General features: G+C 48.5%; 1 protein-coding gene across 1 annotated transcript in view; it reads left to right on the top strand.

Moving 5' to 3' along the window:
• Window positions 1-682: 682 nt before the first annotated feature.
• The window catches only part of LOC109886951 (papilin-like), a 94,325-nt gene continuing 76,748 nt past the window's right edge, over window positions 683-18,259 (top strand). Inside the window, 3 exon segments of the mRNA XM_031828099.1 lie at window positions 683-1,164; window positions 5,914-5,976; window positions 12,997-13,100. Coding sequence (XP_031683959.1) covers window positions 5,926-5,976; window positions 12,997-13,100 — 155 coding nt within the window. The 5' untranslated portion in view covers window positions 683-1,164; window positions 5,914-5,925.

Here is an 18,259-nt window from a genome sequence, read left to right as displayed (position 1 = left end):
GACGTCACATCAATACACAACCATGTGAATTAGCATTTTTTTAATATGAGAGTAAATAGAGCCCCGAATATAGTGATAAATGCCACCTTGTCCGAGGGAGATTTGACAGGTTATCAAAACATCACGACAGGGTAAGCCTAGACTAAACACAGTCCTTATTTTCAAACGTTTCTAAAAAAATCCCCCGTTGGAAAAATGAATGGTGGAAAAACAATTGGAACCATTTCCCTTGTTTGACCACTAGGTTTTATGGGTATTATGACACCTCCACTGTGGAGATCTAACGTCTTCACCATAACACCCCCCCCCCCCCAAAAAAACGGTGAAGGTACACCTAGGAGCTACCTTGAAGAAACGTAAAATCAAACGCTCCGTCCAATCGATTCGTCACCAGCTCTCATCAATCCGGGACGTGTGGTCACCTTATTATAAACCTGCTCATATATATATATAATTGTTAAACCCTGGTATTAACGAAGCTGTTATTAAACATCATAACACATTATTACACTATAATAATCTGACACCGCTCAACTCAAATAGCCCATACCGTAATGCTATAATAACAGTACCGGGTGTGAGCCACTAATCTCTCGTGGACAGATTCTCATGAACAGGAAATGACAAACTTTCGCGAAATAAATTTTGTTCTGAGGTAACCAAGATTAGAGGGCCACTGGTTTGTAAAAACGAGAATTACTCATTAAAAGTGTGTCTTGCACATTCATTCTGAGAAGAAGGATCTTAAAATCTACAAACGTTAATTAACAGTTATTTTTACAATCTGAAATTATAGCCTCACAATATTTCTCCCCGGTTGAGTTCTGTACATTGACACACTGTAATCACCAGCGCGCAGATCCCGGGCACGATGGGGTTAGCCCGAGTGACGCACACAGAGGTTTTAACACCAACGGGACTCTTTCTCCTCTTTTCAATTTCAACTGGAAAGAGAAAGGAAAAGGGTCTTGCAGCTTGATAACCTCATCAGAACAGCAGTTGGGCACAGGGGTTAATAACTAAAACCCTCCCCGGCAGAGAGACACGAAGCCAGCAGGTAATATTAGAACCGCAGCTGCGGAGGTACTACAACACAGTGAAACCGCGCAGCACGGATTCATCAGGTATTTTGGATAGTTGAAGGGACGCAGAAACGCACAAAGGGTAAGTTCTGACAACTTTTGTTAGGATTTCTGGCATTTTGTCTTTAGTAAGAATAGTTTCGTGGGAAATTTCTGGAAAGCCAACATTCTTGCGCACAATATTAAGCGTTGACAGGAGATACCTTTCACATATTTCTGATTTGTAGGCTACCAGCTACTAATAGACTATTCATTTCTACTTTTAATTAACGTATACTACATCCAGTTCAGCCAAAGTCATTTAAAAACATTTTTTTTCAACATAGTCTTAATGTTTTGCAGAGCAGAACAGAGCGTACCCTCTCCGGTTGGAGAATATAATGCATCTCCACTGGGCAAAAAAAACGTATTAAATCAACCTTTTCCCCAGGTAATTTCAAACAAAAGATCAATGTGTTAAAACGGATTAGATTAGCAAAAAGTCATCAACATAAGGACATTTTAGTCTTTTTTTTCACACAATTTATAACCTGAATCTCATGACCATGGTGAATAATATATTTTTTTTTATCAACTTGGAATTCATATTAGTTATGTCTGTTCCCAGTGGGTCCTGCCTGATCAGCCTGTGATGTCATATGGAGTTGTAGGCTAGTGACACAAGTGGTGTAAAGTACTTTAAAGTACTACCTAAGTAGTTTTTGGGGGGGTATCTGTACTTTACTATTTACTTTTACTCCACTACATTCCTTAAAGAAAATAATGGACACAAATACTTCATTTGTAAATGAATGTCTGAGTGTTGGAGCCACTGACTTTCTGTAAATACAATAAAAACAAGAAAGTCCGGGCATCTGGTTCATTTAATTATAAGGAATTTAAAATTATTTATGCTTTTATTTTTGAGACTTAAGTACATGTAAAACCAAATACTTTTTGACTTTTTACTCAAGTAGTATTTTACTGGGTGACTTTCCACTATCCTTATTTTCTATTAAGGATATCTTTACTTTTACTCAGGTATGACGATTGAGTACTTTTTCCATCACTGAGGGACATCCTCTTTTGTCACCTTCCATGAACCCTGTCTACCGTCAAGGCGCCCCGCCAACTCAGGATAGACCGAGGTTACTTATTGCTGTTTTTTTCCCCCTAACAGGGTTTGAGGTTGTGAGACTATGGGAGTCACTTTATTTCACTCCAAATGATTCCCTGTTATTCTATTCTACTATTTTCTATTAAATGAATAGTTACGTGTTGAGAATACACACAAACACACGTTAACGTTACGCTTTATTCTGTTAGCACAATATTGAATAAATAAGTTATTAATAAAATATGGATAACTTTATTGATGGGCCATTCCTTCACAATGTGTGCTCTGTGTATTATACAGTGCGTGCACGTGTGTTTGTTTGTGTATTCAGTAGGTGTGTATGCATGTGTGTTTGTTTGTTTATTCAGTAGGTGTGTGTGTTTGTGTGCCGGCATGTGTGTTTGTGTGCGTGCACGTGTGTTTATTTGTGTATTCAGTAGGTGTGTGTGCATGTGTGTTTGTGTGTGTGCATGTGTGTTTGTGTGCGTGCACGTGTTTATTTGTGTATTCAGTAGGTGTGTGCATGTGTTTGTGTGCGTGCACGTGTGTTTATTTGTGTATTCAGTAGGTGTGTATGCATGTGTGTTTGTGTGTTTGTACATGTGGTCAAGGAATGGGACTCTTGAGTGCAAAGAGTTCTTTTTGCTGACCAGTCTATTGACGGTGTTAGTGAGAGTTGAATCCTGTGACTGGGGCTCTGTCCTGACCCCCTAACTCTGACAGTTCCGGTAATAAGTTGAGGACAATAGGCTCATAGAGCCACTGACTCCATTAACAACCTTCAAGTGAGTGCAATTACGGACAGTCAGATCAGTCCAGACCAGAGTGTCCACTGCCTGTTGGGCTGCCTTGCCCCCCCTCGTTCAGGGAACCATAGTAAAACATTCTCCTATGTTCTCAGAACAGAACTCCTCCGTTCTCAGAACAGAACACCTCCCGTCTCAGAACAGAACACCTCCCGTCTCAGAACAGAACTCCTCCGTTCTCAGAACAGAACACCTCCCGTCTCAGAACAGAACTCCTCCGTTCTCAGAACAGAACACCTCCCGTCTCAGAACAGAACACCTCCCGTCTCAGAACAGAACTCCTCCGTTCTCAGAACAGAACACCTCCCGTCTCAGAACAGAACACCTCCCGTCTCAGAACAGAACTCCTCCGTTCTCAGAACAGAACACCTCCCGTCTCAGAACAGAACAACTCCGTTCTCAGAACAGAACACCTCCCGTCTCAGAACAGAACACTTCCCGTCTCAGAACAGAACACCTCCCTTCTCAGAACAGAACTCCTCCGTTCTCAGAACAGAACACCTCCGTTCTCAGAACAGAACACCTCCGTTCTCAGAACAGAACACCTCCGTTCTCAGAACAGAACACCTCCGTTCTCAGAACAGAACACCTCCGTTCTCAGAACAGAACACCTCCGTTCTCAGAACAGAACACCTCCCGTCTCAGAACAGAACACCTCCGTTCTCAGAACAGAACTCCTCCGTTCAGAACAGAACTCCTCCGTTCTCAGAACAGAACCTCTCCCTTCTCAGAACAGAACACCTCCGTTCAGAACAGAACAACTCCGTTCTCAGAACAGAACATCTCCGTTCAGAACAGAACAACTCCGTTCTCAGAACAGAACAACTCCGTTCTCAGAACAGAATACCTCCGTTCAGAGAACAGAACACCTCCGTTCAGAACAGAACACCTCCGTTCAGAACAGAACACCTCCGTTCAGAACAGAACACCTCCGTTCAGAACAGAACACCTCCGTTCAGAACAGAACACCTCCGTTCAGAGAACAGAACACCTCCGTTCAGAACAGAACACCTCCGTTCAGAACAGAACACCTCCGTTCTCAGAACAGGACACCTCCGTTCTCAGAACAGAACACCTCCCTTCTCAGAACAGAACACCTCCCTTCTCAGAACAGAACACCTCCCTTCTCAGAACAGAACACTTCCGTTCAGAACAGAACACCTCCGTTCTCAGAACAGAACATCTCCGTTCTCAGAACAGAACACCTCCCTTCTCAGAACAGAACCTCTCCGCTCAGAACAGAACACCTCCGTTCTCAGAACAGAACACCTCCGTTCTCAGAACAGAACACCTCCGTTCTCAGAACAGAACACCTCCCGTCTCAGAACAGAACACCTCCCGTCTCAGAACAGAACACCTCCCGTCTCAGAACAGAACACCTCCCGTCTCAGAACAGAACACCTCCCGTCTCAGAACAGAACACCTCCGTTCAGAACAGAACACCTCCGTTCAGAACAGAACTCCTCCGTTCTCAGAACAGAACACCTCCGTTCAGAACAGAACACCTCCGTTCTCAGAACAGAACACCTCCGTTCTCAGAACAGAACACCTCCGTTCTCAGAACAGAACACCTCCGTTCTCAGAACAGAACACCTCCGTTCTCAGAACAGAACACCTCCCGTCTCAGAACAGAACACCTCCCGTCTCAGAACAGAACACCTCCCGTCTCAGAACAGAACACCTCCCTTCTCAGAACAGAACACCTCCGTTCAGAACAGAACTCCTCCGTTCTCAGAACAGAACACCTCCGTTCTCAGAACAGAACACCTCCCTTCTCAGAACAGAACACCTCCCTTCTCAGAACAGAACACCTCCCTTCTCAGAACAGAACACCTCCCTTCTCAGAACAGAACACCTCCCTTCTCAGAACAGAACACCTCCGTTCTCAGAACAGAACACTTCCGTTCAGAACAGAACTCCTCCGTTCTCAGAACAGAACACCTCCGTTCTCAGAACAGAACATCTCCGTTCTCAGAACAGAACACCTCCGTTCTCAGAACAGAACACTTCCGTTCTCAGAACAGAACACCTCCGTTCAGAACAGAACACCTCCGTTCAGAACAGAACACCTCCGTTCAGAACAGAACACCTCCGTTCTCAGAACAGAACACCTCCGTTCAGAACAGAACACCTCCGTTCAGAACAGAACACCTCCGTTCAGAACAGAACACCTCCGTTCTCAGAACAGAACACCTCCGTTCAGAACAGAACACCTCCGTTCAGAACAGAACACCTCCGTTCTCAGAACAGAACACCTCCGTTCAGAACAGAACACCTCCCTTCTCAGAACAGAACACCTCCCTTCAGAACAGAACACCCCCCTTCAGAACAGAACACCTCCCTTCAGAACAGAACACCTCCGTTCAGAACAGAACACCTCCCTTCAGAACAGAACACCCCCCTTCAGAACAGAACACCTCCGTTCAGAACAGAACACCTCCGTTCTCAGAACAGAACACCTCCGTTCTCAGAACAGAACACCTCCATTCTCAGAACAGAACACCTCCGTTCAGAACAGAACACCTCCGTTCTCAGAACAGAACACCTCCGTTCTCAGAACAGAACACCTCCATTCTCAGAACAGAACACCTCCGTTCTCAGAGTGTTGAGAAAAAAAACAAACGTAGAAAAAACATAGACAAATGAATAATAATTATTTCTGTTTTGTAATTTTTTTTAATAACACCATTAACTTAAACATCTCACAAGACACATAGGATTTGAAAATCACTTTATAATAATGATTGTAGAACTACTAGAAGCTAACACTTTTATCATAACGTTCGGTAAATAAACCATTTATAAAGGCATTTTACAAAAACATCTTCCCACCATTTACTAATCATTGCTCTCACATTTTGTAAATGTAAGTAAACATAGTTATTATAATCGCCTTTATCAGACTAACTGGTTTTGTCGTCCCCATCAGTGAAAGAGGAAGATGCTGTGGTGTCTGGTTGCTGTGCAGCTGTTCTTGGTGCCAGCTCTCCTGGTAAGCAGACATGATGTCCATATGAATAGTGTTGCATTACGTTGTTATTGTATTCAGTGAAGACAAATTGTTACGTGGGGGAAAAAGCAGTGTGGCACAGGTAACACATCCAACCTACACTACACTATCAAAAGTATGTGGACAACCGTTGCTGACAGGTTTATAAAATCGAGCACACCACCATGCAATCTCCATAGACAAACAGTAGCAGTAGAATGGCCCCATACTGAAGAGCTCAGTGACTTTCAACATGGTACTGTCATAGGATGTCACCTTTCTATCAAGACAGTATGTCAAATGTCTGCCCTGCTGGGGCTCACCAGCCACCCCTGCTTCACCAGCCTCCCCTGCTTCACCAGCCTCCCCTGCTTCACCAGCCACCCCTGCTCTACCAGCCACCCCTGCTTCACCAGCCACCCCTGCTCTACCAGCCTCCCCTGCTTCACCAGCCACCCCTGCTTCACCAGCCTCCCCTGCTTCACCAGCCACCCCTGCTGGGACTGCCCCCGGTCAAGTGTAAGTGCTGTTATTGTGAAGTGGAAACGTCTAGGAGCAACAATGGCTCAGCCGTGAAGTGGTAGGCCACACAATCTCACAGAACGGGACCGCCGAGTGCTGTAGTGTATAGCGCTTAGAAAACGTCTGTCCTCGGTTGCAACACTCTACTGAGTTCCAAACGGCCTCTGGAAGCAACATCAGCACAAGAACTGTTGGTCGGGAGCTTCATGAAATGGGTTTCCATGGCTGAGCAGCCGCACACAAGCCTAAGATCACCATGCGCAATGCCAAGCGTTGGCTGGAGTGGTGTAAAGCTCGCTGCTATTGGACTCTGGAGCAGTTGAAACGCATTCTCTGGAGTGATGAATCACACTTGCAGTCACACTTGCAGTCCATCTGGCAGTCCTACGGACTTATCTGGGCCCTTTTCTGTTCAGCATGACAATGTCCCCTTGCAGAAAGAGAGGTCAATGGTTTGTAGAAATTGGTGTGGAAGAACTGGACTGGCTTGCACAGAACCTTGACCTCAACCCCATCGAACACCTTCGGGATGAATTGGAACGCTGATTGCATGCCAGGCCTAATAGCCCAACATCAGTCCCTGACCTCACTAATGCACATGTGGCTGAATGGAAGCAAGTCCCCCCACAGCAATGTTCCAACATCTAGTGGAAAGCCTTCCCAGAAGAGTGGAGGCTGTTATAGCAGCAATGTTCCAACATCTAGTAGAACGCCTTCCTAGAAGAGTGGAGGCTGTTATAGCAGCAAAGGGGGGACCAACTCCAGATTAACACCAATGATTTTGGAATCAGATGTTGGACGAGCAGGTGTCCACATACTATTGGCCATGTAGTGTATGTGTTACAGTACTGTGTTATATAGGTCCCCACAGAGACCACACAGTAAACATGTAGACACTAGCTGTACAATACTTAGGATGTCTGCTGAACATGTATTATGGTGGTAGGATAGTGGTGACAGGACAGTGGTGGCAGGACAGTGGTGGCAGGACAGTGGTGACAGGACAGTGGTGACAGGACAGTGGTGACAGGATAGTGGTGGCAGGACAGTGGTGACAGGACAGTGGTGGCAGGACAGTGGTGGCAGGACAGTGGTGGCAGGACAGTGGTGGCAGGACAGTGGTGGCAGGACAGTGGTGGCAGGACAGTGGTGGCAGGACAGTGGTGGCAGAACAGTGGTGACAGGATAGTGGTGACAGAACAGTGGTGGCAGGACAGTGGTGGCAGGACAGTGGTGGCAGGACAGTGGTGGCAGGACAGTGGTGGCAGGACAGTGGTGGCAGGACAGTGGTGGCAGGACAGTGGTGACAGGATAGTGGTGGCAGGACAGTGGTGACAGGACAGTGGTGACAGGACAGTGGTGGCAGGACAGTGGTGGCAGGACAGTGGTGGCAGGACAGTGGTGGCAGGACAGTGGTGACAGGACAGTGGTGGCAGGACAGTGGTGGCAGGACAGTGGTGACAGGACAGTGGTGGCAGGATAGTGGTGGCAGGACAGTGGTGACAGGACAGTGGTGGCAGGACAGTGGTGACAGGACAGTGGTGGCAGGACAGTGGTGGCAGGACAGTGGTGGCAGGACAGTGGTGGCAGGACAGTGGTGGCAGGACAGTGGTGGCAGGACAGTGGTGACAGGACAGTGGTGGCAGGACAGTGGTGATAGGACAGTGGTGGCAGGACAGTGGTGGCAGGACAGTGGTGACAGGACAGTGGTGGCAGGACAGTGGTGACAGGACAGTGGTGGCAGGACAGTGGTGGCAGGACAGTGGTGGCAGGACAGTGGTGACAGGACAGTGGTGGCAGGACAGTGGTGGCAGGACAGTGGTGGCAGGACAGTGGTGACAGGACAGTGGTGGCAGGACAGTGGTGGCAGGACAGTGGTGACAGGACAGTGGTGGCAGGACAGTGGTGGCAGGACAGTGGTGGCAGGACAGTGGTGGCAGGACAGTGGTGGCAGGACAGTGGTGACAGGACAGTGGTGACAGGACAGTGGTGGCAGGACAGTGGTGGCAGGACAGTGGTGGCAGGACAGTGGTGGCAGGACAGTGGTGGCAGAACAGTGGTGACAGAACAGTGGTGGCAGGACAGTGGTGACAGAACAGTGGTGGCAGGACAGTGGTGACAGGACAGTGGTGGCAGAACAGTGGTGACAGAACAGTGGTGGCAGGACAGTGGTGACAGAACAGTGGTGGCAGGACAGTGGTGGCAGGACAGTGGTGGCAGGACAGTGGTGGCAGGACAGTGGTGGCAGGACAGTGGTGGCAGGACAGTGGTGGCAGGATAGTGGTGAGGTAGGTGGCAGGACAGTGGTGGCAGGACAGTGGTGGCAGGACAGTGGTGACAGGACAGTGGTGGCAGGACAGTGGTGACAGAACAGTGGTGGCAGGACAGTGGTGACAGAACAGTGGTGGCAGGACAGTGGTGGCAGGACAGTGGTGGCAGGACAGTGGTGACAGGACAGTGGTGGCAGGACAGTGGTGGCAGGACAGTGGTGGCAGGACAGTGGTGACAGGACTGTGGTGGCAGGACAGTGGTGACAGGACAGTGGTGGCAGGATAGTGGTGACAGAACAGTGGTGGCAGGACAGTGGTGGCAGGACAGTGGTGGCAGGACAGTGGTGGCAGGACAGTGGTGGCAGACAATGGTGGCAGGACAGTGGTGACAGGACTGTGGTGGCAGGAAAGTGGTGACAGGATAGTGGTGACAGGACAGTGGTGACAGGACAGTGGTGACAGGATAGTGGTGAGGTAGGTGACAGGATAATGGTGACAGGACAGTGGTGGCAGGACAGTGGTGACAGGACAGTGGTGACAGGATAGTGGTGACAGGATAGTGGTGACAGGACAGTGGTGGCAGGATAGTGGTGACAGGACAGTGGTGACAGGACAGTGGTGGCAGGACAGTGGTGACAGGATAGTGGTGACAGGATAGTGGTGACAGGACAGTGTTGACAGGACAGTGGTGACAGGATAGTGGTGAGGTAGATGACAGGATAGTGGTGACAGGGTAGTGGTGAGGTAGATGACAGGATAGTGGTGAGGTAGATGACAGGATAGTAGTGAGGTAGATGACAGGATAGTGGTGACAGGATAGTGGTGAGGTAGATGACAGGATAGTGGTGAGGTAGATGACAGGATAGTGGTGACAGGATAGTGGTGAGGTAGATGACAGGATAGTGGTGAGGTAGATGACAGGATAGTAGTGAGGTAGATGACAGGATAGTGGTGACAGGATAGTGGTGAGGTAGATGACAGGATAGTGGTGAGGTAGATGACAGGATAGTGGTGACAGGAGAGGGGTGAGGTAGATGACAGGATAGTGGTGACAGGAGAGGGGTGAGGTAGATGACAGGATAGTGGTGACAGGAGAGGGGTGAGGTAGATGACAGGATAGTGGTGACAGGAGAGGGGTGAGGTAGATGACAGGATAGTGGTGAGGTAGATGAAGGATAGTGGTGAGGTAGATGACAGGATAGTAGTGAGGTAGATGACAGGATAGTGGTGAGGTAGATGACAGGACAGTGGTGACAGGATAGTGGTGACAGGACAGTGGTGACAGGACAGTGGTGACAGGATAGTGGTGACAGGATAGTAGTGAGGTAGATGACAGGATAGTGATGACAGGATAGTGATGACAGGATAGTGGTGACAGGATAGTGGTGAGGTAGATGACAGGATAGTGGTGAGGTGGATGACAGGACAGTGGTGACAGGATAGTGGTGAGGTAGATGACAGGATAGTGGTGAGGTAGATGACAGGACAGTGGTGACAGGATAGTGGTGAGGTAGATGACAGGATAGTGGTGACAGGATAGTGGTGAGGTAGATGACAGGATAGTGGTGAGGTAGATGACAGGATAGTGGTGACAGGATAGTAGTGAGGTAGATGACAGGATAGTGATGACAGGATAGTGGTGACAGCATAGTGGTGAGGTAGATGACAGGATAGTGGTGAGGTGGATGACAGGACAGTGGTGACAGGATAGTGGTGAGGTAGATGACAGGATAGTGGTGAGGTAGATGACAGGACAGTGGTGACAGGATAGTGGTGAGGTAGATGACAGGATAGTGGTGACAGGATAGTGGTGAGGTAGATGACAGGATAGTGGTGAGGTAGATGACAGGATAGTGGTGACAGGATAGTGGTGAGGTAGATGACTGGATAGTGGTGACAGGATAGTAGTGAGGTAGATGACAGGATAGTGGTGACAGGATAGTGGTGAGGTAGATGACAGGATAGTGGTGAGGTAGATGACAGGATAGTGGTGAGGTAGATGACAGGATAGTGGTGAGTTAGATGACAGGATAGTAGTGACAGGAGAGGGGTGAGGTAGATGACAGGATAGTGGTGACAGGAGAGGGGTGAGGTAGATGACAGGATAGTGGTGACAGGATAGTGGTGAGGTAGATGACAGGATAGTGGTGAGGTAGATGACAGGATAGTGGTGAGGTGGATGACAGGACAGTGGTGACAGGATAGTGGTGACAGGATAGTGGTGAGGTAGATGACAGGATAGTGGTGAGGTAGATGACAGGATAGTGGTGACAGGATAGTGGTGAGGTAGATGACTGGATAGTGGTGACAGGATAGTAGTGAGGTAGATGACAGGATAGTGGTGACAGGATAGTGGTGAGGTAGATGACAGGATAGTGGTGAGGTAGATGACAGGATAGTGGTGAGGTAGATGACAGGATAGTGGTGAGTTAGATGACAGGATAGTAGTGACAGGATAGTGGTGAGGTAGATGACAGGACAGTGGTGAGGTAGATGACAGGATAGTGGTGACAGGATAGTGGTGAGGTAGATGACAGGATAGTGGTGACAGGATAGTGGTGACAGGATAGTGGTGAGGTAGATGACAGGATAGTGGTGAGTTAGATGACAGGATAGTAGTGACAGGATAGTGGTGAGGTAGATGACAGGACAGTGGTGAGGTAGATGACAGGATAGTGGTGACAGGAGAGGGGTGAGGTAGATGACAGGATAGTGGTGACAGGAGAGGGGTGAGGTAGATGACAGGATAGTGGTGACAGGAGAGGGGTGAGGTAGATGACAGGATAGTGGTGAGGTAGATGACAGGATAGTGGTGAGGTAGATGACAGGATAGTAGTGAGGTAGATGACAGGATAGTAGTGAGGTAGATGGCAGGATAGTGGTGAGGTAGATGACAGGATAGTGGTGAGGTAGATGACAGGACAGTGGTGACAGGATAGTGGTGACAGGACAGTGGTGACAGGACAGTGGTGACAGGATAGTGGTGACAGGATAGTAGTGAGGTAGATGACAGGATAGTGTTGAGGTAGATGACAGGATAGTGGTGACAGGATAGTAGTGAGGTAGATGACAGGATAGTGGTGACAGGATAGTGTTGAGGTAGATGACAGGATAGTGTTGAGGTAGATGACAGGATAGTGTTGAGGTAGATGACAGGATAGTGTTGAGGTAGATGACAGGATAGGGATGACAGGACAGTGGTGAGGTAGATGACAGGACAGTGTTGAGGTAGATGACAGGATAGTGGTGAGGTAGATGACAGGATAGTGGTGAGGTAGATGACAGGATAGTGGTGAGGTGGATGACAGGACAGTGGTGAGGTAGATGACAGGACAGTGGTGACAGGACAGTGGTGACAGGATAGTGGTGAGGTGGATGACAGGACAGTGGTGAGGTGGATGACAGGACAGTGGTGAGGTAGATGACAGGATAGTGGTGAGGTGGATGACAGGACAGTGGTGAGAGAGGTGACGGGGGGGGGGGGGGGGGGGGGTATATGGGATCTGGAGTCAGAAGCTTTTACCACTACACCAGTCCGGCACATGGCAACCTAGTCCTATAGAGCCCTATGGCCTCTTGTCAAAAGTAGTACACTATATAAGGAATAGGGTGCCATTTAAAGTAGTGAACTATATGGGGAATAGGGTACCTTTTCAAGTAGTGAACTATATAGGGAATATGGTACCATTTAAAGTAGTAAACTATATAGGGAATAGGGTACCATTTGAAGTGGTGAACTATATAGGGAATAGGGTACCTTTTGAAGTAGTGAACTATATAGGGAATAGGGTACAATTTAAAGTAGTGCACTATATAGGGAATAGGGTACCATTTAAAGTAGTGCACTACATAGGGAATAAGGTACCATTTAAAGTAGTGAACTATATAGGGAATAGGGTACCATTTAAAGTAGTGCACTATATAGGGAATAGGGTTCCATTTAAAGTAGTGCACTATATAGGGAATAGGGTACCATTTAAAGTAGTGAACCATATAGGGAATAGGGTACCATTTAAAGTAGTGCACTACATAGGGAATAGGGTACCATTTAAAGTAGTGAACTATATATGGACTAGGGTACCATTTAAAGTAGTGCACTACATAGGGAATAGGGTACCATTTAAAGTAGTGAACTATATATGGACTAGGGTACCATTTAAAGTAGTGCACTACATAGGGAATAGGGTACCATTTGAGACTCCGACCACTATGTGTTGTTTTAAATGTCCAGCTGCCTAGTGGGGACCACTGGGAGGAATGGAGTCCCTATGGAGAATGTAGCAGGAGCTGTGGCAGTGGGGTTACCATGAGAACCAGGAGATGTGTTACCCAGAGGTAAGAGATTGGTTCTTTCTTTCTTTCTTTCTTTGTTGGACGTGACTCTACTCTTGCACTATAGTCTTTCCAACAGAGCTTAGCTGTGTTTTACAAGGACCAAAATGTTTAGCTTGACAGAAAGTCACATAGTGAGATGGCCAATGTTATATAGAACACCCAGGAGTTATGGATGTGGTTATGATGATATCAGGTTATATAGAACACCCAGGAGTTATGGATGTGGTTATGATGATATCAGGTTATATAGAACACCCAGGAGTTATGGATGTGGTTATGATGATATCAGGTTATATAGAACACCCAGGAGTTATGGATGTGGTTATGATGATATCAGGTTATATAGAACACCCAGGTGTTATGGATGTGGTTATGATGATATCAGGTTATATAGAACACCCAGGTGTTATGGATGTGGTTATGATGATATCAGGTTATATAGAACACCCAGGAGTTATGGATGGTGTTATGATGGTATCAGGTTATATAGAACACCCAGGAGTTATGGATGTGGTTATGATGATATCAGGTTATATAGAACACCCAGGTGTTATGGATGTGGTTATGATGATATCAGGTTATATAGAACACCCAGGAGTTATGGATGTGGTTATGATGATATCAGGTTATATAGAACACCCAGGAGTTATGGATGTGGTTATGATGATATCAGGTTATATAGAACACCCAGGAGTTATGGATGTGGTTATGATGATATCAGGTTATATATAATAATCATCACAGTAGTTGTCGAGGGTACATTAAGTCAGCACCTCAGGAATAAATGTCAGTTGGCTTTTCATAGCCGGTCATTAAGATCTCTACCACTCCTGCTGTCTCTAGAGAGTTGAAAACAGCAGGTCTGGGACAGGTAGCACGTCCGGTGAACAGTTCAGGATTCCATAGCCACAGGCAGAACAGTTGAAACTGGAGCAGCAGCACGGCCAGGTGGACTGGGGACAGCAAGGAGTCATCATGCCAGGTAGTCCTGAGGCATGGTCCTCAGGTCCTTCGAGAGAAAGAAAGAGAGAAAGAGAGAATTAGAGAGAGCATACTTAAATTCACACAGGACACCGGATAAGACAGGAGAAGTACTCTAGATATAACAAACTGACCCTAGCCCCCCGACACAAACTACTGCGGCATAAATACTGGAGGCTAAGACAGGAGGGGTCAGGAGACACTGTGGCCCCGTCCGACGACACCCCCGGAGAGGGCCAAACAGGCAGGATATAACACCACCCACTTTGCCAAAGCACAGCCCCCACACCACTAGAGGGATATCTTCAACCACCAACTTACCATCCTGAGACAAGGCCGAGTATAGCCCACAAAGATCTCCGCCACGGCACAACCCAAGGGGGGAGCGCCAACCCAGACAGGATGACCACATCAGTGAATCAACCCACTCAGGTGACGCACCCCCTCCAGGGACGGTATGAGAGAGCCCCAGTAAGCCAGTGACTCAGCCCCTGTAATAGGGTTAGAGGCAGAGAATCCCAGTGGAGCGAGGGGAACCGGCCAGGCAGAGACAGCAAGGGCGGTTCGTTGCTCCAGAGCCTTTCCGTTCACCTTCCCACTCCTGGGCCAGACTACACTCAATCATATGACCCACTGAAGAGATGAGTCTTCAATAAAGACTTAAAGGTTGAGACCAAGTCTGCGTCTCTCACATCGGTAGGCAGACCGTTCCATAAAAATGGAGCTCTATAGGAGAAAGCCCTGCCTCCAGCTGTTTGCTTAGAAATTCTAGGGACAATTAGGAGGCCTGCATCTTGTGACCGTAGCGTACGTGTAGGTATGTACGGCAGGACAAAATCAGAGAGATAGGTAGGAGCATGCCCATGTAATGCTTTGTAGGTTAGCAGTAAAACCTTGAAATCAGCCCTTGCCTTGACAGGAAGCCAGTGTAGGGAGGCTAGCACTGGAGTAATATGATCACATTTCTTGGTTCTATATGGTTCTATAAAACACCCTGGAGTTATGGATGTGGTTATGATGATATCAGGTTATATACAACACCCAGGAGTTATGGATGTGGTTATGATGGTATCAGGTTATATAGAACACCCAGGAGTTATGTATGTGGTTATGATGATATCAGGTTATACAGAACACCCAGGTGTTATGGATGTGGTTATGATGATATCAGGTTATATAGAACACCCAGGAGTTATGGATGTGGTTATGATGATATCAGGTTATATACAACACCCAGGAGTTATGGATGTGGTTATGATGATATCAGGTTATACAGAACACCCAGGAGTTATGGATGTGGTTTTGATGATATCAGGTTATATAGAACACCCAGGAGTTATGGATGTGGTTATGATGATATCAGGTTATATAGAACACCCAGGAGTTATGGATGTGGTTATGATGATATCAGGTTATATAGAACACCCAGGAGTTATGGATGTGGTTATGATGGTATCAGGTTATATAGAACACCCAGGAGTTATGGATGTGGTTATGATGGTATCAGGTTATATAGAACACCCAGGTGTTATGGATGTGGTTATGATTGTACTGTGTCCAGGCAAGATTGTAGGGAGTGGCACTTTAACTTTGAATAGGATCTCTATCTTTTAAGTTGGGTGTTGTCTTGTGTTCTCATGTGGTTGTGGCTTGTTGTGATGGAGTATTGACGATGACTATGATGGTCTATAACCAATATGATTATGTGAGTGAGCTGGTTAGAGAGAGGAGGGATAGAGAGGAGGGATAGAGAGGAGGGATAGAGAGGAGGGATAGAGAGAGGAGGGATAGAGAGAGGAGGGATAGAGAGAGGAGGGATAGAGAGGAGGGATAGAGAGGAGGGATAGAGAGAGGAGGGATAGAGAGAGGAGGGATAGAGAGGAGGGATAGAGAGAGGAGGGATAGAGAGAGGAGGGATAGAGAGAGGAGGGATAGAGAGAGGAGGGATAGAGAGAGGAGGGATAGAGAGAGGAGGGATAGAGAGAGGAGGGATAGAGAGGAGGGATAGAGAGAGGAGGGATAGAGAGAGGAGGGATAGAGAGAGGAGGGATAGAGAGAGGAGGGATAGAGAGAGGAGGGATAGAGAGAGGAGGGATAGAGAGGAGGGATAGAGAGAGGAGGGATAGAGAGAGGAGGGATAGAGAGAGAGGAGGGATAGAGAGAGAGGAGGGATAGAGAGAGGAGGGATTGAGAGAGGAGGGATTGATAGGATGGATAGAGAGAGGAGGGATAGAGAGAGGAGGGATAGAGAGAGGAGGGATAGAGATGAGGGATAAAGAGATGAGGGATAGAGATGAGGGATAGAGAGGAGGGATAGAGAGGAGGGATAGAGAGAGGAGGGATAGAGAGAGGAGGGATAGAGAGAGGAAGGATAGAGAGGAGGGATAAAGAGGAGGGATAGAGAGAGGAAGGATAGAGAGGAGGGATAGAGCAGAGGTCATATCCAGCCTGTCCTGCCAGCTTGGTACATCGTATCTATCTCAGAGTTGTATCCATAAATCATAGAGCTGGAATCCAGCCTGCATGTTCCTTCTTGTACCTCGTTGTAATGTGATCTCAGTGTACCGTATGAAGAGAGGGGAAACTGAAGTACAGTATGTGCTTCCCCCCCCAAAAAACACTTCAACCAATTGGATGAGGAGCTGCATCCTCAAGGGGCCATTGGGGTCATTGAGGTCACAACAACACAAACCCTTCCCGAGGTGCTTGGTTGTAAATGAGGGACTTTATCCTTAATCCCACTTTCAGCTGTGATCTGTGCTGCCCAAAAGACAGAGATAAACTAACTGTTCATGATGGGATTGCAAGCCGTCGTTAGTCAGCAGCTCTCTGCCTGATTGAGAGTGAGTCCCAAATGGAACCCTATTCAGATTCAGGGTGAGTCCCAAATAGAACCCTATTCTCTACATACTGTATTACTTTTGACACTGTATCTATGGGCCCTAGTGAAAAGTAGAGCACTACATAGGGAATAGGATGGCATTTGGGATGTAACCCGAGTGATGGCAGGGATGGGTCAGGAATGAGTGTTGTGTTAAAGGAACAACCTCAAAGCTGAAAGTGCTTTCACAGGGCTTGGCTTGCGGGTTCTGGGCTGAGGGCTTGGCCTGTGGGTTCTGGGCTGAGGGCTGGGCCTGTGGGTTCTGGGCTGAGGGCTGGGCCTGTGGGTTCTGGGCTGAGGGCTGGGCCTGTGGGTTCTGGGCTGAGGGCTGGGCCTGCGGGTTCTGGGCTGATGGCTGGGCCTGCGGGTTCTGGGCTGAGGGCTGGGCCTGCGGGTTCTGGGCTGGGCCTGTGGGTTCTGGTCTGAGGGCTTGGCGTGCGGGTTCTGGGCTGAGGGCTTGGCCTGCGGGTTCTGGGCTGAGGGCTTGGCCTGCGGGTTTTGGGCTGAGGGCTGGACCTGCGGGTTCTGGGCTGAGGGCTGGACCTGCGGGTTCTGGGCTGAGGGCTGGGCCTGCGGGTTCTGGGCTGAGGGCTGGGCCTGCGGGTTCTGGGCTGAGGGCTGGGCCTGTGGGTTCTGGGCTGAGGGCTGGGCCTGCGGGTTCTGGGCTGAGGGCTGGGCCTACGGGTTCTGGGCTGAGGGCTGGGCCTGCGGGTTCTGGGCTGAGGGCTGGGCCTGCGGGTTCTGGGCTGGGCCTGTGGGTTCTGGTCTGAGGGCTGGGCCTGTGGGTTCTGGGCTGAGGGCTGGGCCTGTGGGTTCTGGGCTGAGGGCTGGGCCTGCGGGTTCTGGGCTGAGGGCTGGGCCTGCGGGTTCTGGGCTGAGGGCTGGGCCTGCGGGTTCTGGGCTGGGCCTGCGGGTTCTGGGCTGGGCCTGTGGGTTCTGGTCTGAGGGCTGGGCCTGCGGGTTCTGGGCTGAGGGCTGGGCCTGCGGGTTCTGGGCTGAGGGCTGGGCCTGTGGGTTCTGGTCTGAGGGCTTGGCCTGCGGGTTCTGGGCTGAGGGCTGGGCCTGTGGGTTCTGGGCTGAGGGCTGGGCCTGTGGGTTCTGGGCTGAGACAAACAGAGACAGCTACCTAGACGTGCTGAAACACAGCTCACTGATGTCGTGGTTCATTTCACATATTTATTTTGGAACAGCAAAATGATTGTCTGTCGACAAAGACATAGAAATATCACAACACAGACACTACATGACCAAAAGTATGTGGAAACCTGCTCGTCCAACATCTCATTCCAAATTCACG

The sequence above is a fragment of the Oncorhynchus kisutch genome, linkage group LG7 (genome assembly GCF_002021735.2).
Source record: "Oncorhynchus kisutch isolate 150728-3 linkage group LG7, Okis_V2, whole genome shotgun sequence".
Classification (NCBI taxonomy): domain Eukaryota; kingdom Metazoa; phylum Chordata; class Actinopteri; order Salmoniformes; family Salmonidae; genus Oncorhynchus; species Oncorhynchus kisutch.
The sequence above is the reverse complement of the archived record's forward strand: the minus strand, read 5'-3'. Positions and strand labels throughout refer to the sequence as shown.